Below are 26,651 nucleotides of genomic sequence, written 5' to 3'. Positions count from 1 at the left end.
GGACAGCTGATGCTCTTATGCATGTTTCAGTGTTACTTGCCTCGAAGCGAGCATTGAAGTCATTTAGCTCGTCTGGTAGGTTTGTGTCACTGGGCAGCTCTTGGCTGTGCTTCTCTTTGTAGTCTGCAAGCCCTGTCACATCCGACGAGTGTCGGAGCTGGTGTAGTGCGATTTGATCTTATTCCTGTATTGACGCTTTGCCTGTTTGACGGTTCGTCGGAGGGCATGGCGGGATTTCTTATAAACTTCCGGGTTAGAGTCCCGCTCCTTGAAAGCGGCAGCTCTACCCTTTAGCTCAGTGCGGATGTTGCCTGTAATCCATGGCTTCTGGTTGATATATGTACGTACAGTCACTGTGGGGGCGACGTCATTGATGCACTTATTGATGAAGCCAGTGACTGATGTGGTGTACTCCTCAATGCCACCGGAAGAATCACGGAACAGTCACTGGTTCTTCCTGTTTAATTTMATTTAAAATATATGATGTAGATTGGGAGAGATTGTGTGAAAGGGTTAGAGAGGCTAGAGGGGGTTTGGGTGGTGTAGTGGGGGGAGGAAAGTGGTGTCTAGAGCTCTATTCCACGTTCTTAGAGGAACAGGATTAATGAAGAGAATTTAATGTAGGTAGGCAATGACTGGCCTCACACTCCAGTACAGTAGGTGGCGGTTTATGCACCTTTAACGTTGGATGCGATCCTCCAAGCCAATCCCAAAGAAGAAGACGAAGAAGAGGCGGGGCCTCTTTCCTCTCTGAAAGAGGTCAATTCGGAGTTTGCCTCGTGCATGCTCGATACATGTCTAGAAATATAAACACTAGCTGCCATACACTTCTGTTTTAGATAACTGCCAAARACTGGGAATAAATGGAGGCGTTCAACCAGCTGATCTTGGAATATCCTCAAGTCATGTACGGAGGAGCCGGAGCAACGGTCTTTATGGCTGGGGGAGCTCTGATTTACAAAATTGCAACAAGGTATGCAGTAAACTAGCTAGTCTGTCATGTTTGCTTATCATATTTCACGCAGCTAATGAGCCAACTAACACGTAATCATACACTACTAACATTAGTTGCAGCCATCTAAAACGATTAATATAAGATCCTATGACCAAATAATATTCCTGCAAATCGCCTGTCAACTGGTAATGAACCAACTAGATAGCTGCTAGCTAACTAACATTGTCCGTGGTGAGTGGGCCCCCGCGCGCGCCTTTGACTAGTAAATTAGTAACATTACAGGATGTCCGCTTCGAATGTATCACGTTTCATTTATTTTAACACCGGGTAGTTCGCTAGCCATAACCTAGTCTGATTTTAATTAGGCTATAATACAATCAATTGGTATCTACTAGTGGTGAAACGGTTRACAAAACTCACGGTTCGGTACGATACAGTGGTGTTACGGTTTCAAAATTAAGTCACATTGCAGTGCCTTGAAGAAAAAAATAATAATCCGATTTTCAAGTTTAGCCACATTATCTGCAGTGAGCACATATCGGCTTGCTGTGACAATGTCAGCCGCTGTGGAGAATACCCTCTCGCTTGGGACAGAGGTCCCAGGCACAGCCAGGTAGCGCCTATCTAACATGGCAACATGAGGGTATATTAACTCTTTGGTCTTCCACCATGAACACTTATTTTATCTTAATATAATACATAAATCAAATCAATTTAGCCTCAAATAAATAATGAAACATGTTCAATTTGGTTTAAATAATGCAAAAACAGTGTTGGAGAAGAAAGTAAAAGTGCAATATGTGCCATGTAAGAAAGCTAACGTTTAAGTTCCTTGCTCAGAACATGTGAAAGGTGATGGTTCCTTTTAACATGAGTCTTCAATATTCCCAGGTAAGAAGTTTTAGGTTGTAGTTATTATAGGACTATTTCTCTATACGATTTATATTTCATATACCTTTGACTATTGGATGTTCTTATAGGCACTTTAGTATTACCAGTGTAACAGTATAGCTTCCGTCCCTCTCCTCGCTCCTACCTGGGCTCGAACCAGGAACACATCGACAACAGCCACCCTCGAAGCAGCGTTACCCATGCAGAGCAAGGGGAACAACTACTCCAAGTCTCAGAGCGAGTGACATTTGAAACGCTATTAGCGCGCACCCCGCTAACTAGCTAGCCATTTCACATCGGTTACACCAGCTTAATCTCGGGAGTTGATAGGCTTGAAGTCATAAACAGCGCAATGCTTGAAGCATTGCGAAGAGCTGCTGGCAAACGCACGAAAGTGCTGTTTGAATGAATGCTTACGAGCCTGCTGCTGCCTACCACCGCGCAGMCAGACTGCTCTATCAAATCATAGACTTAATTATAACATAACACACAGAAATACGAGCCATAGGTCATTTAATATGGTCGAATCCGCTCTGTAGATCAAGTAGTCCAACTGTCTGGTAGAGAAACAGASAGCGTTTCTGACAACTCGCTCTCAAGTTGTTCTTTATTTTAAACATGTTTAAACKTATTTCTGAACCCCGTATTCTACTACAGAGAAAGGTCTCATATTTGCCGCTATGAATTTTGCTATCGCTGCGTAGATTTTTTTAGCCCTACTGTAGTCAGCCGCATATTGTTGCCTGAAGGCTGTGGGAAGAGGTGGTTGGCGTTCGATTTTGTTTTGCGTAGTCCCACCAATTTGCACTTTGGGGTGATTGCGGCGCAAATGAGTTGTCATGTAACTCGTATTGCCACTCGAATAGTCTATCGGCAATGAACAGAGCCTACATGATGTAGAAATTTTATCCACCACTCGCTGGCAATCCCCGTTATAGTTTACAGGGAAACCGAAATGTTCCCAGACGGCAGACCTGAATGATACCAGGGCCTCTTCTAGTTCTGGCTTGCCATGTTGCTCCTTTGCATTTAGCTAACTGCTAATTCCTTCATCAGCTAATTGCTGCTACAACGGTCTCTCAGCTCTGTTCTCGCTGGAGTGAAATAACTAATGAGCGGAGCTGCATACAGCTACGAAACGAAACAACTCTTTACATTTTTTTTTAATACAACCTAATTACTATGTGGATAGTTTTCCCATGTTAATTTACACGCCATTGGTTTATGCAATACTTTCTTTACAATGATATATGTATATATTTTCCTAGCTATAATATATGATTAAAGTAATGTTCGGTTCACAGTGCGTACTGCACCGTGGACCCTGTACCGAACGGTTCAATGCGAATACACGTACTGTTTCACCCCTAGTATCTACAGCCTCAAACGAATGACTGCAAAATCGTGTAAATGTTCCTTACAATCCAGAAGGTTTCGTACAATTACATTCAAACTTAACATACTCTACCTGTCTGTGCGGTCTCAATTTGAGACATTTGCTCACCAATACTAGCTATTGAACCAAGCATGCCATGAAAATGGTATATTCTGAATCGGGAGGTTGGAGAACAATCCACATCCTTTTTTTGTTTTAAGATTGAAATCTGAATAAAGTGTTTGTTTRATGGCATGCTTGGTTCAATAGTTAAAACGTTTTATATTGGATATTCAGTTTTCTATTGAACCAAGAATGCCATGACAAGGTATGTGGATGGAATGATGAAACACCAGCAATTATTATAGGTTTAGATGGAATATAGATTTGCCACATGCATTTAAATGTGTGAAAGCAATGTCAAACATTTCAACAAGAGAACAAAGCACTCTCCTCCACTGGCGGGAGTTTGGCGATCACAAGTGGAGAGATACGCCTACAGTAATTAATTTGAACAAATTCCAAATGCAATCTTCATAAGTAAATGWATACATTTCAACAATTTTGACATAGCCTGCTAAATGACCAGTAGGCCTACGCTAGTAATTGTTGCTTGGTGCTCAATTGCTGTTGAGTTTGCAAAATAAACAGTTAATATTATTGATCACCAGTTTGTTTGTGGAGCTTCCTATTTATGGCCATCCTCTCGCCCTACAATTTGARGTTTGCGCTGCACCCGATTCTTTAGCAGTACAGCAAATCAGCAGTCTATTTGCTAGCTTACCCGACCTCTCCAATCAGAGGGCCGAGTGTGCGTTTCACTAGCCAACTTTTTTTTGCAAAGGCGGTGCTGCGTCTACTGTCTCTGGCTGGGTGGAGAGTAATGCACGGAGAACCTAGACAGAATTTCAWGTAATCAGTCTCAAGTCGAGGTCCGAGTCTTTACGCTCCAAGCCATTTTAATTTCTATCAAGTTGAGTCTCAAGTCATCAAATGTGTGACTCGAGTCCACAACTCTGCATCTAGCTCTTTACCTGGATCAGCAATGTCACCTTTAGACAGTGTGTCTAAAGTTAAACAATTCTCTTCCCTATACAGAAAGAAACCCACACATGTCAATGTGAATTGCTGGTTCTGCAACCAGGACTCAGTGGTCCCATATGGAAACAGAAACTGCTGGGACTGCCCCAACTGCGAGCAGTACAACGGCTTCCAGGAGGTACTGCAATTCATCTTACTGCACACACAATTAAATCCACACTACTGATTGTCAATGCAGCTGATTGTTGCGTGTCATAGATGGTGGACCGTGTCAACATGATGGATCTTGTTTTGTCAAATCAGTAGCCGGGCTTGACTACATTTTTTTAGCCACTTGTCCTATGGACAAGTAGGACAGACATTTTGGGGTCGTGTTTTTTTACCCAAGTCACTTATCCAGAAATCTTGAACACCTTTTTGACATCAATGTATGACACAAAATAAATGCATTACTATCTTTTTTTACCATTAGAGAAACACACAAAAATGTAGGTTACAACACTGCCGCTTTAAGGCTCTGCTGGAGGATGGTTGGCCCCTCTTGGTAGCCTCTAAAGTATTGCAACGTTACAGTTACAAGCAAATACTTTTGTCTTTTATAAAATAATTCCCTTCKGGGCTTGAAATGAAAGGTGTGCCGTCATCCCTGGGACAATAAAAAATGTCTGATTCAAAACTGACTCTGGGATGACCGATCCAGAATTCATACCACTGCACATTAAAATGTTTTTAGAAGCAATGAGGCTGATGCAACAGATCAGACATTTAGCTTAAAATGTTGATCTAGTTTTATTTCTTCATATTATAAGCTCAACAATGCGCACAATGCAATTAGCGGGAAACAATTATCCTTAATTATATTTGACAAACATGACTGGCGTTTAGCCTGGGGGTGGGGGGTGCCTAATTAAGTCATTAAAGTTTGGCAACATTTTCTGGCGTTTCATGTCCGCATCGTTTTGGACATGAGGCTGTAGCCAATCACCTACACTTTGACGTGTAGGCTTTTTAAATTTATGTATATGAAAAATAGATTTTAATATTATTCCAACGTTGGCCTCTTATCCAATTCTGATCAGAGTTATTGTTTGATTTTGTGATTATTATTTTTCTTTTTACTTGTCKATTCAGACAACTTAAATCTATTTTTCTTGTCAGACAATTTTTTATTTTATTGTCCCGGACAAGAGGACAAGCGTTAATGTCGAGTCCTGAATAGTACTTGCACACTTATCTATAATGCCATATACATTTCAGGGATTCATGAAAGTCAGGACAATCCTTGTCTGGCAAGGACATTTCATTTGTATTATTTGATCTAAAAAATAGCTTCAGGTGAAATTTATAAGGGATAAGATTTGTTTTTGTAATTTTCCATAGAATTCATTTCCATGTTTCTCTGCCAGGAAATGCCCTTGTCCTGAGCAAAGGATCAACATTTCAAGCTCAGGAATGAGCAGGGTCAGCTATAGAGTACTTGTGTTGTCATAAAACCTAGCGGTCAAACACGGAACTGATTCCAATCTTATTCATCAATATATTCGGCTACTGTTTTGAAAATGCTAATTGTCAACAAAGTAGATAAATCCCTGCAAGCTCTTGGACTTCGTCTCTAGCCAACACCTTTGCTGTCAGCTAGCTACTAGCTGCCTTGTTCCAAAACAAAAGATATATTGAACATTTTCGTCTACAGTTCCATATTCTATTTAACTTTGTTGGCTTATTTATATGCTTTTGGTGTTGTACATATTACTATCGTGGTAGCAGTCAGATATTTACAATCAAGGGTTTTTTCTGCATACAAAAGTCTTGGGTGGGCTGTTTTTTGTTTATTTTCAGTGTAAATGACTAAAACCAGATGTAAAGTGTGTAGAAAAGATAATGGACCTACATTGCATTCGGAAAGTATTCAGACCTTTGACTTATTCTAAAATGGATTAAATAAAAACAATTCCTCGTCAATCTACACACAATACCCCATAATGACAAAACAAAAACAGGTTTTTAGACATTTTAGCAAATGTATTCAAAATAAAAAAACATACCTTATTTACATAAGTATTCAGACCCTTTTTGCTATGAGACTCAAAATTGAGCTCAGGTGCATCCTGTTTCCATTGATCATCATTGAAGATGTTTCTACAACTTGGAGAGGAACTGCAGAGAAGAATGAAATAAACTCCTCAAATACAGTTGTGCAACGCTTGCAAACCTGTTTTTGCTTTGTCATTATGGGATACTGTTTGTAGATTGAAGGGAAAAAACACTTTACAGTCTTATTCTAAAATGGAATAAAGTAACAAAATGTAGAGAAGGTCAAGGGCTCTGAATACTTCCCGAATGCGCTGTATATCGGGCCTGAAACTATATTTTTGGTCCACCAGTCACTGGGGCAGGTAGTTAAAAATAAAATAATAATAATTTAAACATCTTCCAGCCACTCAGATTTTTTACCAGCCAAAATGTTTTTTGTTGTTGCCATAATTAGACTTGAGTAAATTAGACCAACTTTTATGCCAGTGTTTCTAAAGACGAATCTAAAGCACTTCTATCACAGTGCGCACAAGTCTGCCCAAAATGATGCATTTGGGGGTATTTTTGTCATGGCATGGGGCCCCCATTGATTATCACTACGGCAAACAGGAGGGCCTCTAAAATTTTGGTTGGCGACCGCACCAGTGACCATTCCCACAGACATTCCCACTCCATGTCCACCACCCAAGCCCTATTTTGACCCCCCCCAAAAAACTGGATTTTGCCATGAATAGGCTAATTGTCTGCAAAGGGGCTAGCTACCTAGATGATATTAGCAACATACCATATTTTACCAGATCTTCTCCTTCAGCCAGCTAGCCAACTTCATTTGCCAATTGGCTTCAGCTGGTTGATGTGCAACCATGGTGAAGTTGGTTTGACATTGGATAGCAATAGCCTGTCTCTGGGGCTGGTTAGGGACCGCCATAAAATTACACAATGTAATTGGGACAATGTTTTCATGTTGCACATCTTTTAATTGTCTCATTAAATGCGTTCAATATTTGTATATGAATTTCAACAATTTATAGTTGCTTTGATGTCAACTCCAGCAGAATGAAACAAATGCACACATAACCAACCTTTAAATAAGGAAGCRGTGCCTATACGCAGCTATGTCTACATCCTCCATTATGCAGTTTTTCTGCACAATTCTAGGCATTTTACCATAGGGTGGAAAGAAATGTTTGCAGTTTAACATATGATACCATATCTGAGTGAGTGACTAACAAAATCTTTGGGGTGCCCCCGGGGTGGTAATTAGACCATGATTACTACCAGTTTAGCTGGCTAGCTAGACTAACTTATCAATCTAAAAAAAAAAATGCTGATGTGGGATGCTTGATTGACTGTCAGTGACTGACATAACAATATTCTTTTTTTTTAATGCACAACCAAATTTCAAAATTGCACATTGTGTATTCTAAGTCTCAACAGTAAGTGGAGAGAACCCAATGTTTTTTTTGTGGAAATTGATCCGCAGGCTTACAAAGGGTCAGTTGCCCATCCCTGAGCTAGACCAACTTTGTCACCAGCATCGTCAGCGTAACCCACTAGACCATGCTGGACAGACCAGCTTGAAATTTAGGCTGGTCTATGCTGTTTTTTCAGCAGGGAGGCACATACTGTACCAACCAATACTACTCACCCGACAGGTGTGGACCAGTGCTGCCTTGGCTGCAGTCGTCTGGTCTGCCACTGCTCCCTTAGCAGCTGCCACTTTGGCACAAGTTCAACTTCAACTAAAGAGTGGAGCATGCGTTATAGATCAATACCATCAGTTGTACCCATTGTGCCGAGTAATGACTTAGGGCAAAGTAATGACAGGGCTGATATACATGCAATGCATGCCAGTCTCGCTTGGCTAAGAATTGTGGAGAGACTGACTGCATCACTTCTTTTTATAAGAAACAGTGTGTTGAAAATCCCAAATAATTTGCGTAGACATGCCATCAGGGGTCTTTTCACAGTCCCCAAGTCCAGAACAAATTCAAGAAAGCGTACAGTACTATATAGAGCCATTATTGCATGGAACTCCGTTCCATCTCATATTGCTCAAATTAACAGCAAACCTGGTTTACATTTTTTAAATAAAACACCTCACAGCACAACGCCTCTCCCCTATTTGACCTAGATAGTTTGTGTATGTATTGATATGTAGGCTACGTGTACGTTTTATTACATTTTTTTTTTTATGGGATTTTATGTAGTTCTGTCCTTGAGCTGTTGTCTATTAATGGTCTGTATTATGTCATGTTTTGTGTGCACCCCAGGAAGAGTAGCTGCTGCTTTTGCTACAGCTAATGGGATCCTAATAAAATAACAAAAAAGGCTGGACAACTCCATATCTGGTAGGCAGGAGTGTGTGCAAGCTTTTGTTACAGCCCAGCTCATAACTGATTACAAATCATCGTCTGTTACAGTGATTATTATTATTTATTTTTTAACTCTGTTTATTCAGTTTTACACACAAGACAAAACAATATAAATAATATACTCAACTAGAAAAAATACAATAAAAAAAAAAATACTAATAATTAGCTTTAAAGATACCGTACTTTAGACAAGTTAAACACACCAGGCAGAAGGCTACAAAGGTTAAAGGGCAATCTGTAGTACAGAAAACACCTCACCATTGTTCCTGTAAACAGTCAAGGGATAGGGGTGGAGAAATGCAACCACTCACAGTCATGGCCACAGACCGACCATCCACTGGACCAAAAAATAACTTTACAATGCTTTAAAAGAAAATAATAATTTTATGTAAGCGTGAAGAAAATGTAACCCCCCCCCCCCAAAAAAAAAACAGGGCAAAACAAGCTCACATTTTAGTCTCTGACCGAACAAGGCATCCGCAGGACACAATCAATAAGCACATCATCAACCTTAATTCCCCCCCCCCAAAAAAAAAACCACGAAGAAATGCTCATTCAACCCTTAAGTCACAGGGGAGTCAAATACAGACTTTGTTTTAATATGAATGCCATCAGAGGATGGACTGTTTAAAGTAAGACCGGAATGGAGCCCAAGCCTCATAAAACAGTTTGGGGTTCCCACGTGTATTGAATTAACATTTTTCTAGTTTCAGAGAACTCATCACATTTCTCACCCAATATTTATAAGATGGGGGAGCTGCCATCTTCCAGTTCTGTACTATTAGCCGTCTAGCTAAAAGAGTTGTATAAGCAACAGTGTCCAACTGGATTCTTGACAGGGGGGTACCTATGGGCAGTACACCAAAAAGGGCTGTGAGGGGAGACGGAGCTATAAGTGTCCATATATATCAGAGAAACATTTAAATATTATTTCCCAGAAACCTGACAGTTTATGACAGCCCCAAAACATATGCAACAGTGTGGCTGGTTCTGTTTTACATCTGACACAGGTAGGATCAAAATCTGAGAATATTCTTCCAAGTTTGGCCCACCTTGAATTGAATGATGCTGTGTAGTGCTAAAAGAGGACGAATGCATCCTGTGCAGCACAGATTCCCAGGTGTCTTCCCCAAGTTCCTCACCCAAATCCTTTTCCCATCGAGTCTTTAAAGGCACCAAAGAAGGGTTCRYTAAGTCATTAACTTCTTATGGCTGCAGGGGCAGTATTGAGTAGCTTGGATGAAAGGTGCACAGAGGTGCCCAGAGTAAACGGCCTGCTCCTCAGTCATAGTTGCTAATATATGCATATTAGTATTGGATAGAAAATACTCTGAAGATTCTAAAACTGTTTGAATGATGTCTGTGAGTATAACAGAACTCATATGGCAGGCAAAAACCTGAGAAGAAATCCAACCAGGAAGTGGGATATCTGAGGTTGGTCGATTTTCAACTCATCGCCTATTGAAAACACAGTATGATATGGATCTGTTTGCACTTCCTACGGCTTCCACTAGATGTCAACAGTCTGTAGAACCTTGAATGAAGCTTCTACTGTGATGTGGGGCTGAATGAGAGGGGAATTAGTCAGTGGTCTGGCAGAGAGCCAGGTCCTGGTCACGCTCATTCCACATGATATCGACTTGCGTTCCATTACTTCTATAGACTCAAAGGAATTKTCCGGTTGGAACYTTATTGAATATTTATGATAACAACATCCTAAAGATTGATTCTATACTTAGTTTGACAAGTTTTTTTGACCTGTAATATAACTTCAAAAAAAAWTTGTCCCACGTTCGGCTGGACCTGCACGAGCGTTTGGATTTGTGTACTAAACGCACTAACAAAAGTAGCTACTTGGACATAAATGATGGACATTACCGAACAATACAAACATTTCTTGTGGGAGTCCTGGGAGTGCATTCCGACGAAGATCAGCAAAGCTAAGTGAAGATTTACAATGCTTTTTATGAGTTTTGTTGACTGCACAATTTGGCGGGTAACTGTATGGCTTCCTTTTGTGGCTGAACGCTGTTCTCAGATTATTGAATATTGTGCTTTTGCCGTAAATGTTTTTGAAATCTGACACAGCGGTTGCATTAAGAACAAGTATCTTTAATTCTATGTAAAACATGTTTCTTTCATCAAAGTTTATGGTGAGTATTTATGTTATTTGACYTGGCTCTCTGCAATTTCTCCGGATATTTTGGAGGCATTTCTGAACATGGCGCCAATGTAAACAGGTTTTTGGATATAAATATGAACTTAATCGAACACAACATATATGTATTGTGTAACATGAAGTCCTATCAGTGTCATCTGATGAAGATCATCAAAGGTTAGTGATTAATTTTTATCTCTTTCTGCTTTTTGTGACTCCAGTCTTTGGCTGGAAAAATAGCTGTGTTTTTCTGTGATTTTACAGTGACCTAACGTAATCGTTTGTGGTGCTTTCGCTGTAAAGCTTATTTGAAATCGGACACTTTGGTGGGATTAACAAGATTACCTTTAAAATGGTATAAAATACATGTATGTTTGAGGAATTTTWATTATGAGATTTCTGTTTGAATTTGGCGCCCTGCACTTTCACTGGCTGTTGTCATATCATCCCGTTAAAGAATCAATCAATCAGCAAAGGGTCTTGAGAAGATTCAGAGGTGTATAACGCAGAGTAAAATTGTTTACATTGATCATTGATCTCTATGTATAACTGTGGTGGCACCAGACAGGGTCCTTATTTGTGGGATTAAACGTGAGGCCTCAGATTTACGGATATAATGTACAGTGATTATTTCAATCAGGTGTTAACGCTGGGCTGGGACAAAACCCTTCACACATTCCTGCTCTTCAGGACTTGCAATGACTGAAATATACCAAAGCAGGAGAATAGTCTTCAGGCTAAAACAGCTTACCTAATTGAGAGGTTGGTTTGTGAGTGCCACTTTCAAAATTACTGGCTGAAATTATACAGAACAGTTCTAGCATCGCTTTAAAATAGATGATTAACATTTAATCAGAATATTAATAATTGTCCAGCAATATATGCTTCATTTATTGAAGTATTTGCTGTGCTAGACATAAGGGATCATTTTTACGTTATAAATCTTGTTTTATGTTCTGAATCTAGAAAAACATGCCAAAGTGCTAATGAAATTGCCCCCCCTGGAGCATTATACAGTGGCATAAAACAAAATAKATTTACATAAAATATTTGAATAATGTGATGTTGGAATGAAACAATCAAGGCCTTTAAACAGTTGTTGGACAATGATGATAAAATGCCTTTTATGGTGTCTGACGGAGTTGACATGAATACAGTTAGGTGCATTTAATGAAAAAAGCTTTTAATTAGATTGTTCCTTTACATGAGATGATAGCTGATACTTAGGTATATAAAAAGATTTATTTCAAAAATATATATTTCAATATTGTTAATATTAAGAAAAAACAAAAATGGTCCCATCTTTCAAGAATCCCAGAGCCTCACTTTGGTCCTTGTACTTGTCTTGCTTGCTTCTTCTAGAATGGCGACTACAACAAACCTATTCCTGCTCAATTCTCGGAGCATCTAAACCATGGCGTGTCTGCCGGCGTGCCCTTGCCTGAGACACCAAAGACGCTGCAGTGGGTCAACTGTCAGATGCTGTTGTGCAAAAAATGCAACAACAACCAGTCTGTCAAGATCAAGCAGTTGGCCTCATTCATCCCAAGGGAAGATGTATGTATTATTATGTATTTTTACTGTTTGATTTGTGGAAAACTGCAGTGTGTGTGATCCACGGTGAGTTTGTATAAAGCCAATGTGGTCATTAGAAAAACAACAATTCTATTTTGGTTTCCCTACCCTAGGAGAACTATGATGAGGAGATTGAGGTGTACAAGCACCACGTGGAGCAGACCTACAAGTTGTGCAGACCCTGTCAGACGGCCGTGGAGTATTACATCAAGCACCAGAACCGCCAGCTCCGGGCTGTGCTCTTCAGCCACCAGCTCAGACGCAGCAGAGACTGTGACAAAGCATTCGTAAAGGTCACTTTCAATGGAGACAAGTCCATCTGATAAGACTGTTGAGCAAGCATAAGCACTATACTTATAGTAGAAAATGATCTTCTAAGAAATAGAAATGCATTTACCACTGTCAGGTTTTTTGATGAGTTTCAGCAAGAAATTAAGTGGATAAATTGAATACTCTGTAGAAATAGGTGTGCACATTTTATTAACCTTCACAWGGGGTCTAGATGTGGCAGTATAGGAATTTTCATCTATCCTTACGCTCTAAACTTTTTTTCACAGAGCTCCTACTCCTTCAGCACACCAGTTGGAGTGATATTGCTTCGTGTCATGGCGTTTGTCACCTGTGCCTTCCTAGTTGCAACAGCATTGTATGGCTCTGGGGACCAAACTGCATCCGCTGGTGCACCCCAAACACTAAGCGGAGGGATCATCCCTCCAAAGCCTGCTCCCTCCAACAAATCGACTCCAAAAAACGGTAGCAGCGAGGCTGGACAGGTGTTGCAAGACCTGCTGGAGCTGCTTCCAAATGAGGCCGTAGAGAATGCAAAGCTTGTCTGGCAGTATGGAAGGAACCATCAGATGGCTGTGGTCTCCATTGGCCTGCTGACCTGTATCACTGGTGTCTGTCTAGGAGGACCTGTCAGGTAATTAATTCCTCTTAGCTCATTGTTTCTATGACGAACAATTCCGGGTATGCACTGTTGCCTGAATCTGGAGTTTTGGCTACTTAAATTGAAATTATCTTTGTTAATTTTGACCTTTTGGGCAATAAGAGAAGGTCCAAGAGGGCCTGAAAAGTGCCTTTTTGTTAAAAAAAAAAAATCCAGATAGTAGTTATATACTTTGTTCCTGTTTTTTTTTCAGATTGAGGCGAATTGATGCCGTGGCCTCTGTCCTGTGGTTCCTGGTCTTGTGCCTGTACTTGGTGGAGAGATACCTGAAAGCTGATGTCTCAAGCTGGCTGGATACAGTCAAACTCGGCACTACCTCCTTATGTTGCCTGGTCGGCTTTGCCGCTGCTGTGGCAACACGCAAATCCATGGGCCCGAGAAGAGCGAGAGGTCGAAGGTCAGAATCTGAACAGTGACACTTAAATGTACTTATAAGACCCACCGAATACACTAGGACCCACTTGTGAACACATAGGATATGTTTCTATAACGCATATGACTTTCCCGCCTTTGCTGATATTAACCAACTAATTGATACACTCATGTTATTAGCCTAATCTGAAGATTTCTTACTTGGCATTGGTTGTCTAATGCAGCTTTCTGATTTATCCTGTTGATTTGAAAAGTAATTTTACCAACAACCCTATCTAAACTACACAGGGACTCCATTAAGCATGGAGCATAGCTAACACTTAAATTGTAGCTGTATTTTTGGACTTTTGAAAAAAATAAATATTTAACTTAGAAAATCGAAATCATTTGTCTGTGTAACAGATATGAACAGATCGAGGTGCTGCCTTTTTCTTTGACATTAGCATGGCTCAAACCTCAATCTTGTTTTTAAAACCCTGATGGCTAATACAACATTTTGACTGGGCAAACCACGCCTATCAAATTTAATCGAAGGCCTAAGAGTGAGTCATTTTATTTCAAAACCTGAATATTGTGACGAATCCTGGGGTAGTGATTGTAGTGGGAAAGTGATTTTAATCTGAAAGTTCTATAACACTTGCTAGCCGGCGAAGTAGTTTGACAATATCGTCCGATGCCTCCAGTTGTGTGCTGTACGTTTTGTATTTGGTGGACTAATAAACGTTTTGGAAGGAGAGAGTCTGGGGACAGGCTTTGGCAGAGGACTAGTTAGTTTAGATTGGGGGGGAAAACCTGTTCCCAGAATCAAATTGAGTAGCTCGCCAGCATGCACACAATATTTGTGTTCTAGTTGCGGAGATTATTCAAAACCCAGGATTGTTTGCCGTCCAGTATACTTTGCTCACTGCCTGGGCTGCACTACGCATGTAAAATGGGGCCCATAGTCTTTTGCCCAAGTCCCATGTGTGGGTTTCTCTTTGAAGTTATTGTATTTTTCCCATGCACCTGCAACAAGATATCTCACATGAGCTTTTTTAATGTTTAATGCCCGTGCCCTACATCAGTATCAAGTTCAGTTGTGCTGAATTCAGAAATTCATCACAACAAGTTTTGCACTGTAAAAACTGTATGGTTTGTTTGACCGAGCCTATTTCACAATAATGATGGATATCTAGCCACTGTGATAAGCTTGGGTGACGAGGTGTCTCATTGTTAAAACGCGAGGCTAAATATTGTTACATCACTGCTTTTTACCTAAAATATTTTGCCCTTTTTGTTTTGCAACTATAAAGACCACACTGATATAATGGTGTTGGTTGGCTTTCCTGGCATACTGAATTTATTCTTGAAGTTTTGAATGAAACGACAGTTGGGTAGGTGTTGTGAAGAAAGGTTTTGTTGACACATCTTTACCAATATACCAAAAAGACTGACTACTCTTGGTGTTGAAACTCAAAAGTGCCACTGCTTTTGACCTGTATTTCTCTACTGTTGTGTAGCACAGGTCTTGCCTAGTTGTATAAAGAAGACAAACAAGCTTATGATTAAGTGAAAGCTGTATACAGTTCACATGTAGTTTCCCCAGGTACAGGGTACTCTCCTGAAGATTTTTTTTGAAGTATTTTTCATATTCTGTGTACACAAGTATTTAAAAAAAAAWTATCCCCCAGGGTGGTAAATTTGTGGCAGTCTTTAGAGGAAATTTGAGATGCCAATCCTCCCTAACTTTCTGTCTTTGCATGTTAGGTTCTGATGTAGAATTCAATATCCTCTTGTAAAGCATATGCTAATCCATATTTTAGAGAAAGTAATAGGCCTAACTATACTGCTATCTGCCTCAACTTTACCCTCCTAATTTTGTGTTCATCCACAGCACCATATTTACAATATGTAGGCTATTAAAATCCACTGACAGCTCCCCAGCCCTCAAGCATGCACTAATATTGGGTTTGATGATACTTTGTGTTTAATGTAGCTTTAGAAGGTGATGTAGGAATGCTACGCATAACATGCTATAACTATTCATGTGTATCTTCTTTTTTTGAGTGAAAAATGACTTTATTTAAATGATAGATGTGAAGAACGACTGTAGATTGTACTCGAGAGTAACATTACTGCACCAACTCATAACTTGTGTGTTGTATTCTCAACTTGTTGTTTTATGTACCAAGTACAGCATCTGTAACCAGGTTTCCATCTAACCGTTTCCTTTGGATGAATTACCTGACTCATGAAAAAAGTCACGACCGGGCTGATGGAAACAGTAAATTCCGGTACTATTTTATAAATGTCGACAGACTATTTGTTCAAATAAATTATGAGAGTAATGACGGTGGAAACGCCTTTGTACAAATATTGATATAAAACACATCATATTGAATATAAACTTGGCGTTACGCTATGTGTTGTCCTCTCACCACGACTCGGTTTGCATGCAGTTTATTAGGCTCCAGATTAAATCAATTCTGATGAACTTCACAGAGTGGTGAAAGTGCATGGTGATGAGCTTCTCCTTTCCAATAAATATCGAGCGTGTTATTCTGGTGACATAATCATCGATGCTTGGCTGCCGTTTTGACAAATAATCTGTCTCTTATCCATAATAATCTCATGTTGGTAGCCTACCAGCACTGTATCTGCCAGCTGTTGTCAAGAGTGCATGTGTCAAGACCATAGTGGGCACATTTGCTATTTAATGCAACAGTTTTTGACAAAACCATCAGATGGAAACTCATTTAACTTGTATTTTTTWAATTCAGTACATGGGAATTTAACRGCAAAAGTTAATTTTGTGCAGTAAGTCAGTTTGATGGAAACACGTGCATATTGTTTTCTGCAGATTTTAGAATATCATTAAATATTTAGCTAATTGGCTGGAAACCTAGCTTGAGACAATACCCACAGTCGGTTGTGAAAATCTGGATTTCTGTGATACAGATGCTGTCCAATTATTGTTACATTGCTTTGACAGAGTTTTCAGTCTGCAAAAATATGAGTATGTAGCTAATATTTATGTAATACGCGTTACAATGCCAAATGTATTTAACTGGTTCTAGCACATTTCCCTCTGTTAGTAGTTTGGCATTTGCCTATGAAATCGTACTTGACTCTTCATGTTTTGCATCATATGAGTATGCTAGTATACCTGATTTAATGGATACTAACAACTATTGTTTATCTCAACCAATGTTTTTAGCAAACATTTTTTGCCTAACCTTATTCTTTTAACTGGTGTGAGCATACGTCTCTTAGTGTCACTTATGTGTGTGTTATGCATGTTTCTATTCACCATAGTAACAAGGGATTACGTGATAGTTATTTTAGTTTATGCCAAATTGGCGACTGTAGGTTATGAAACTTAAAACTATTTGTGCCCATTATTTGTGTGCGCCGCTAACAATGTGATAGTAAGAACTAATTAGTTGTGAATTTAGTGCATTTTTTGCTTACCTTTTTATACTGTGTATGTGTTGCAGTGCTGGAACACTAAAAGATTCAGTACCCTGAAGGGAGATTGACGTTTTCCCCAAGATTAAAACGATTGTTCAGACCAATTACAAAATAAATAAGTAATCCATTTGTTTCCTTACCTCTCCTTGTCCAAAGACTACTTTACAGGTAAGGAAACAAAAATATAAATATGTAATTTGGCTGAACTATCCCTTTAAATACACCAAATAATTTATGGTACTTTATCTTATCATTAATTTATGAGTATGGAAGGATTAATGCGTATTCCAAAACATACAATATAAGCTTTCATGTAATATCCAATGCTCATTTATGTGAATTTCCTATATTTTTGGTAAAGCAACTATTTAAGCTATTCCGTCCATTCTAAAAAATAAACTGCAGCATATTCCAACTGAAACACGTTCTCTTGGGTACTGCATCTTGAATATTGTAGGTTGTCACTACCCTTCATATAGCCTATTGGGTTCATTTTGTATTAGTAAACCATGTATGCTGGATCACTGTAAATCAAATTAAATAAATTACTGAAATGTTATGCCTTTTCTATTTATCCCATTCTTTTGTGAGAAAAATGCCTGACCTGTTCTTAACCCTTACCTTAAAAGAATGTTATAGCTCAGACACACTGCAAAGAGAAACAGCTAAAAGTAGCAAGTAGCTATTGTGTGTTTGCAATCACCTGCACATAGTGGTCACTGACAAACGGTGGACATTCAACAGGTGCAATTGTCAGAAAAGGATGTCTGATGTTCCGGTCACTGTTAATCCTGTGTTTTGACCTTTTACAAAATACATTTCTGTGGTTTTCACCTTAACGACTATAGTCTAGCCTACTTCCTTTTTTTTCATGTGCTTAGGAAGAGAGCACTACATTCTGTCAGTGCCAAGTAGCCTAGATTTGAAGGGGGTATAGTGTACTGCAGTGTTTCCCAAATGCTGTCCTCTGGACCCCAAGGGGTGCACGTTTAGTTTTTTGCCCTAGCACTACACAGCTGATTCAAATAATGAACTAATCATTAAGCTTTGATCAGCTGTGTAGTGTTCGATCAAAAACCAAAACATGCACCCCTTGGGGTCCCGAGGACTGAGTTTGGGAAACGCTGGTGTACTGTATGTTATATAACATTGTTTAGATCTATTTATAAACTGGGTGGTTCGTGCCCTGAAATGCTGATTTGGCTGACAGCCGTGGTATATCAGACTGTATACCACAGGTATGACAAAACATACATTTTTACTGCTCTAATAATGTTGGTTTCCAGTTTATAATAGCAATATGATACCTCAGAAGTATGTGGTTTATGGCCAATATACCTCGACTAAGGGCTGTATCCAGGCACCCCGCCATGTATCATGCATAAGAACAGCCCTTAGCCGTGGTATATTGGCCATATACCACTCCTCGTGCCATATTGCTTAAATAAATGTTGTGTACTGAATGTAAGTAAGCTACTAAATGGACGTGGCAGTTGTGTGTGTACTCCTGACAAAGATCTTTTATGAATTGTTCTGTGTTTGCCACTAGCCTACTAGTATAACAGGCACTGTCAACTGGTTCATGTTTGTCAGACAGCTGGGATAGACTGTCAATGGCTCCTATTTACATATAGCTTCATCACTATACACAGTATCCCGTGTCTAACATTCACTGCTGGATAGAAGGGTTGTTTGATCTTGTCTGACCATTGCCTTAATGTACACTTGAATAAGTATTGGCAGGGTGGATTGAGGTATACTCTAGGTCACCAATTTTCGGACAAAGGATTACTGTCATCGACCTCAACCAGGATTTAATAGGCCTACCTTCATTAATGATGTCGAGTTGCCCTTACTAAGTGGCAATCTGCAGTTAAGACAACAGTGGTCATCCCGCAAGTGTTTTGGTTAACAGCTGAGGGATGCGGCTGGAGAAATCTAACCACTCAAATTCATAAACAAAGCTATGGGTGCAAGGTCTAACTTTAATCCACTGTTAAATCCAATGTTAAATCCAATGTGATCCTTCTCGATTGGTTTTTCTCCCCCCCACCTTTTTATAATTTATCTACAGGAGGCAATGCAGGTATCATTGTAGCTCATTTTCAATGGTCTGTTTCTGTTTTGCGGAAATTGTTTGCGCTATCCTTRAATTTGACTAGTTGGACCTTTACAAATACAATTATTAATATTACATCTGTAAAGTAATAATCAAATATWATTTTTTTTGTAATATTAATTGTATTTACAAAGCACATTTCTAGCACAATAGATTTCACAGTATTAAAAATGGCTAAAGGCACAAGGCTGCCATTTTTATTTTGACATTAAGTCATTTTAGGGTAACAATTAAGTACCTTAACGTAATACATTTACAATAAAAAGGGGCGAAAACAGCTTTTTAGCTAAAAGATTCTCAAGCAACAATTCTTCTAGGACTGTCTGMGAGTGGACTGAGTGGAGAGGGGAAAACTAGCTGTTATTGGCAGAGGTGTGGAACTCTTGGTCTATTAACCAATTTACCACATGGTGATGTCACCATGCTGATTAGAAGGTCCTATGTAGTTGCTGGTTGAAAATACAATCTCAGGAAATAACACTGATCACATGTCTTCACACTTTCAGTGTTCGTTTCATCAGTTGTACAATATGATATAAAAACTGAATTTTCACTTTACTGGGCCTTTTAAGAAATACTTGTCTGGAGGGCAATACAGAGAATTTGATTTAGAATTGTCACCACTATTGTTAACAATATTGGCTGTATTAAAATCCCCCAAACCACCTCTACCTGCAAAGTCTCTTCTCCATTTTGATTAATGTATTTACAAAAAACAGAAGGAAAACCCTGTTACTGATTTTCAATTCGCATAGCTATCTGCAGAGGTGTCGAGTTCAGTGGTGGATCGATTGTGCTCTTCTTCTGTTGCAGGTACCTTTCCGGTAGCTCCGTGGACTCGCTGTATGGTGGCCAGGCTCCCCTGCTCTCTCCCATCTCCCCTGGCTCCTCCTCTACCTTCATCCCCACTCCACCCCCAAACCTCTCCCAGCTCATCAATCGACAGAAGAGCCCCCGAGAACGCAAAGCCTCTCCCTCTTCCCTGCCCGGTCGCCTCAACCGAGCCCTGTACCTCGGCACCATCCCATCCCTCGCCAGAACAGGTAAGATGGCTGGCGCCTTAGGTTGTCTTTCGGGTCCTGTACATGACTGTTCTGCCTTTCATTCTATGCACTGTGATTCAGCGCCACCCGGTGTTCATATCTGTGTAGCTTGCACTTCTATGGTACTTTCTTGGCTGACTATCAAATTAGTTATACCATAAAGAGGACAGTACAATGACATAAGGCAGTAACAGGGTTATGTGGCGCGGTTATTACATGCTTCACAACATTGGTAACTAGCTAGTAGAATTCTTAAACATGGCTACAGAGATCACTGAATGACTTGCATTGTTTTGTATGCATGTTGCATGGAGGTTTATTTGACCCGGGAAATGTTCTAATTCAGGGTTTACCAAACTCGGTCCTGGATCCCTCCCCTGTGTGCACGTCTTGTTTTTTGCTCTAGCATTACAAAGCTGATTCAGATAATCAAAGCTTGATGATGAGTTGGTTATTTGAATCAGCTGTGTAAGTGCTAGAGCAAAAAACAGAATGTGCACCCAGGGGTAGCCCTCAGGACCAAGTTCGGGAAACCCTGTTCTAATTGATAGTGTGCTCATGTATTTTAGATTCCGGCTACCTGTTCAGTGGAAGTAGGCCACCTTCACAGTGCAAAGACTCCCCACCTTCAGGTAACATTGAGCAGTGGATAAATGTTGCAATTTAGAGTATCTACAACTCTCCCTGTTTTTTTTCTTGCAGTAGAACAATTTAAGGTAACCTTTTCTTGCACAGAGACCCCCACCCAGGCAAACCGGTGACCCATATGTTAGCAAAAAAGTTTTGTCTAATCAGGTGAATGATAATAGCAAGAAGAAGTAATAACCATTTTAAAATAATAGATTTGTCAGATTGTTTTTTATTTTGACCCCACATTATACTTGGGAGAAGAAGTTTAAACTCTAACATACCTTTCTAACTAATAGGCTTACTCTAAACACATTTTTGCTAATAGCAGCTGTGTAAACAAAGGTGAGCAATGTGTTAGCCAAAATTGAATGTCTTAAATCAAGTAGCCAGTAGCAGTACTAGCAGCCAGTAGCACTTGCTGTGACTGGTACTCACAGGTGCTTTTTCAAAGCCTATGTAAAGCCTTGTTCACAATGGAAGTTTGAAGTGACTCAAATCCTATTTATTTGCAATTTTGTATTTGTCCTCAAGTGGTTTTTAGACTGTTATTCAACATATCTTGTTGCTTTCTCGCTATTCTGTTGACAGTTTGACTAGAACACGTGGTAGCTAACTAGCTTGTTAATTGTTTTCAAACAAATGAGTGAATGTGCTAGAGCGCTAAACAGCTAGCTAGTTGACTGCTGTGACTAGCCAAAAAGGACTCATTTTGAAAGTTGGATCATGTTATCCTTTGAGGCTTTAAGTGTTCTTACCCTATGATTTTGAACATTCAAAGCAACTGGGAAACGGTCCATGGCGCAGGCACTGTTGTCAACTTAGCTTGCTACATAACTACTGAGTGATAGGAAGCACAAGCACCACCACCGATCAGCCTATACCACTGCACACACACGCGTCATTACTATGACAACTAGCATAGCCTGAACACTCACACATCCGATTTGGTCACTTGTAACTTGCTGTCTGGACGGTCAGTGGTCGAAAACGGATTCGAAAAACAAAACTAATTTGAGCATAAWGGCCTGCAGTGTGAGCAAGGCTTTAGAAACGCCAGTCAGTATACTTTGCTCCAATTAGTGTAATTTGCTCAATTTTAGAGTTGAGATAGTTGACACCAAATAATATATTGTATTTTCTACTGTAAGCATGCAATTTTCTGTTGTTGCTAGCGATATTCATAAAAACATTTCAACAAATATTTGTCCTTTTTTTATTACTGCAGGCATGACTGTGCCTCAGGGCCAAAAGGGCACAGCATGGAGGCGTTATATATATATATATATATATATATAAAAAAGCAGGAACCCCCTGCTTTAGCATCTTTTTGATCGTCTCGCAAAACATTCGATGTAACATGTTAAAATCTGCTATAAATAACATAGAACAGGACAATGAGTTTTGCAGTTGTTGCATAGATTTGACTAAAACAACTTCCACCTTTTTTCTTTTGGAGCAGATTATTTTTCCCTGAAGTCTGGGAGCCGTCCGTCATCCCCAGGCCCCTCCCCGACCCCCTCGGTTGCCGGCTCAGTCACGTCCAGCTCCAGCTCTCGCCACCGCCGCCCCCTCATCAGCCCAGCAAGACTCAACATCAGTGGACAGAAACTCCGCCTCTTCTCATCTGACACAGAGCACCAGCCCCCACCCACCCCGTCCCCGCCACACCACTTCTCAGCAGAGCCCGCCCCTTTTCACAGCGGAGGCTTCCACCTGCCAGACGTATCCCCGTACCACAGTAGTAATGGTACGAACCACTGGGTGTAGATATGCGTTTATGAATGTATTTTCTTTAAGCATGAACATGTGGGGTTGTATTCAAAGATCGTACCCTAAATGTGATATTTCAAGTTTTTTTATTCGTATGTGTAGGATACACGTGGTATACACCATCCAATGAAATGCTTACTTGCTGTTTCATTCTCGCCAATGCAACAATAATAAGAAATTATAAAATATAAGACAACAAACATAAAGTAAATGGCTCAGTAGTATAGAATAAACATTTTAACAAAGTTATAATAAAGGTCAAATGTATAGGCTAATATTTACATGTGTTTTGGAGTTGGGATTACACTGATTCTCAAGATTTTTATGCTTTATGTTAATTACTGGTTTTAGCATCTATCCATTTCATCTCATGTGTTCAGCGATGACTCACTTAACATAGTCCGATGTCAAAGCTGTGAGAAAGGAATGACTTCGGGTGCATGTGTGTTTGACTGACGCATGGCTCCACTGCGATGTGATTCCAGACTTGAGCTCCTTGCTGCAGGAGGGCAGTGTAATCTCAGAGGAGCGTGAGAAGAGACGGGGCAGCTCCTCAGGCTCCTCAGCCTGTATGGTGGACACCACAACAGGAGGCATGGACAGCACCCCCGGATGGAAAGGTGAGCACTGATATCTAGTAATGAGCTAATAGAGAGAAGTCTAATAATCAGATCTAACCAAAGAGATTGTCATTATTCAATTGCTTGGTTGGTTATGGATGATGGTTGACAAATATAAGAAAGATTGGAAGGAAATTTACCCAATCTACATTTCAATGAAATCAGATGTATAAATTAAAGGTGGTTCGGAACCAAGGTCTTGTGACGAGTAACCTTGCCTTATAGGCCTGCCTTCCTAGTTACCTGAGAAAATGCCTAGGCTTTAGCTCAGAGAGATAACACACTTGTGGCACACAGGCAACCCAGGTTTGAACCCAGGTCGGTCACACTGACATTTGTTTTCTCTGTTGTGGTTTGCAGGTCTCTTGGGTCGCTCTCTTTGGCCGGGCATCCTCCTAGCGAGCCTGAGTGCCAACTTGTTCTTCACCTCCCTCTACCTGTATCGCAACTGGTGAGACACACCTCGGTCCTTCACAACCTGTATAAAAATAAATAATGTTGCATAAATAATATGCCCCCAACAATTTAATGGGAGTATGATATGTGCAAGCTAATAAGCTGTGGACAGAATYTGTTTATTAAGTAGACATGTTCATCAGCGTTTTAAGATCAGAAATCCAGTGGGCATCCCTCTGTAGCAGTAGGGTCTCGATGTTACCTCCTTGTTAAAGTAAGCTGCTCGATATGATGTATTTGAGGAAGGCGATAGGATGGTTAGCTTCAACACAGTGAACTGCTACTGGGTAGCCGGTGTTCTTACCTGATTGAGCTTCTGTGGTGTTCAGGTATTCGTTTTTAATTGTCTGCAGGAACAACATTTGTTAGTCCCATTTGGGAAGGATTATTTTGTCCAACTTAAGCTTTCCCACACGAACAGGGGAGGAGATGACACCACTAACAGAAACTTTTCAGCCTGTATGTGGGTGAAAACATTTTTTTGTAGTGCTGTTGCATTGTCTGCAGGAACTACATTTGAATTTCCCATTTGGAATGGGTGCCAAGAATGTTTGCGTGAGCTTACGGGCAGGTCAGATCTCATTAGGCTCTTGCGTAGCCGCAACATTGGCTTGTAGACCACCGGGGGGGGGGGTTCCTTCACAACCTGTGACATCACTCGACATGGTCCTAAAACAGACAGCATTACAGGGTGAGTCATCCTTTCCCCTCTGGCTATTTGTGTTCGCAGCTCAGCCAAAGACATTCGCAAATGCATCTTGCCATATGTCCAAGCTAGGGCTGGGAATTGCCAGGGACCTCACGATACGATWTTATCACAATACTTCGGTGCCGATATGTATTGCGACTCTCAATTCTATATGTATTGCGAGTCGATGTTCCAAACATATTGCTCAACATGTCTGCTGCAGATGGACAGGAGCCATGAGAAAAGGAGTTTTGATCAGTCATGGAAATAAAAGTGCTGAAAACATGTTGGTTCACCATTTAAAAAGATGAATAACTAACAAGCTAGAGAAGTTTAAATAATGTTAATGATATATACATTTTAAAATTGATACTTGGAGTCATAGAATAAATACAATATCATCAAAAATAGTATTGCGATACTACTGTATCGATTTTTACCCCACCCTCATTTATTTTCGTCAGGAGTTAGGCTACGCATAGACAATGCAATCTTAATTCACACAACACTGACTGAAACGTACTCTCTTGTCCCTGAAATATGACCTGGCCTAGTAATGTAATATTTAAGGTAGTTCCTGCTGGTATAAATATCTGACTCCCTTAAAATGTATCAACTTGAACAACTGAGCATGTTAAAGTAACTCTTACATTGAAAAAAGTTACAATTGCTTGTTACTGTTGTATTTATTTAGGGAATTATTATTATTATTTTTTACACTTTGGTCATGCTGTGAAATGTGCAATAGACATGTATTGTTAATACAAGCATATTATACACCCGTCTCATTTTTGTTTCCTAAAATGTCCGAGACTGGGTTTGAATGGTGATGGGATCAGTTTGAGAAACTCATAGAATGTGTTCACTGAAGGACTAGGCCTATATATCTTAATGATAACTCGTTGGAATAATGAATGGAAAATGTTCATATTTTCTGTCCACTGTGAGCCAATTTGTGGCTGGGGTGATACAGTACACAGTTTGATAAGGATGTATGATATCTATACCATTGGATTGCGGTGGTGTAGATTTTCTATAAAGGCAATGTCCATTTGCTTTATATCTTTATACTACGAATGAGCACACTTGATTGGTAGGTTCTTCTTATGTTATTTTGTATTAATATGATTTAGAGCTTGATTGACTCTCCTTTAAGAGTACAGAATGCATAAACACTACCTTGACTTTCAAATCATAACTATTGTAATTAAGGACTAATAAGTGCGTCCATGTTGTGTAATGAAAGGTTCTGTGCTTGGCAATGAATGTTTTATATTTGTGCAGATCACAATGGTTTGGTACTTACTTGCTTGACTGTTTTTTTTCTTGTTCATTCTCCATAACTGAATTGTGTTATCTTGACTGTAGAAAAACACTTCCTGAAAAAACAAATACACGTCTGGCTAACTGCATTGCGTAGTGTTGTAAGTTTGTAGGGAAAAGTGTTTATCATGTAATATACTGTATAATGTAATTTGTGTTCTGTGATAAAGCCATAGTCAAAAATAAAGCATTTGGAGTGCTTGTTTGGACTTAAACTCAGAAACGTGCTCGTCCTGCTCTCATATATAAACCAAAAGCACTGATATTGATATAATTGTAAGAATATATATTTTTGTCAGAAAAATAGTTTACATGATTGAGGTGTCTAGTCCTTACAAAGACTTATTCTGCCTCCAAGCTTAAAAAGGATGTTGACATGTCATGAACACCTCATCTTGGAAATGTGGTTGCACTCAATGTTTAATTTAATGACATTGAATAATGTTACTATTTGAATAGCATAAAAGTTATTGGTCTAAAATGACAAACATGTACAATTTTACATATATCATCTGTTCCTTGTTATTTTAGTCTGTCAAGTTGATTAATATTTGCCCTTTTTTCCTYTTCTTAGTTTAGAAGGAACTATGGACTAATATTCAATTATCTTACATCTTAAGGTGTAACTTTAACTTACTAATGTGTTTGATTTTACAGTGTGACAGTAACAATGCAATGTCTGGTTGAATATTTCACTTAGTTATCTATTGTCAGTATTAGGACTCGACACATCAATCCGTGTGACTTGTTTTGCTGTTATGCCTAGGATTTCTGTACTTCAATAAATTATTTGTCTAATAAAATGTTGACTTGGTGTGCTCTGTTGA

The 26,651-nt window shown here is 39.6% G+C and overlaps 1 protein-coding gene across 2 annotated transcripts; it reads left to right on the top strand.

Annotated features, from left to right (window-relative positions):
- The first annotated feature begins 744 nt into the window (after window positions 1–744).
- On the top strand, window positions 745–26,651 carry tmem201 (transmembrane protein 201). 2 transcript variants are annotated; one of them, XM_023991184.2, is made up of 11 exons: window positions 745–973; window positions 4,320–4,440; window positions 12,192–12,386; window positions 12,518–12,697; window positions 12,962–13,326; window positions 13,547–13,750; window positions 20,108–20,337; window positions 20,907–20,969; window positions 22,427–22,714; window positions 23,223–23,357; window positions 23,718–26,651. In XM_023991184.2, exons 1-11 carry the CDS (start codon window positions 864–866, stop codon window positions 23,810–23,812), a joined length of 1,986 nt encoding a protein of 661 aa, XP_023846952.1. In that variant the 5' UTR covers window positions 745–863; the 3' UTR covers window positions 23,813–26,651. The 2 variants fall into 2 exon arrangements, with proteins under 2 accessions (XP_023846952.1, XP_023846953.1); XM_023991185.3 differs by lacking the exons at window positions 20,108–20,337; window positions 20,907–20,969; window positions 22,427–22,714; window positions 23,223–23,357; window positions 23,718–26,651 and having other exon boundaries at window positions 13,547–17,734.

Source organism: Salvelinus sp. IW2-2015, linkage group LG7 (assembly GCF_002910315.2).
Source record: "Salvelinus sp. IW2-2015 linkage group LG7, ASM291031v2, whole genome shotgun sequence".
In the NCBI taxonomy this organism is placed as follows: domain Eukaryota; kingdom Metazoa; phylum Chordata; class Actinopteri; order Salmoniformes; family Salmonidae; genus Salvelinus; species Salvelinus sp. IW2-2015.
Note: the sequence above shows the minus strand (reverse complement) of the source record. Positions and strands in the feature narration are given on the sequence as shown.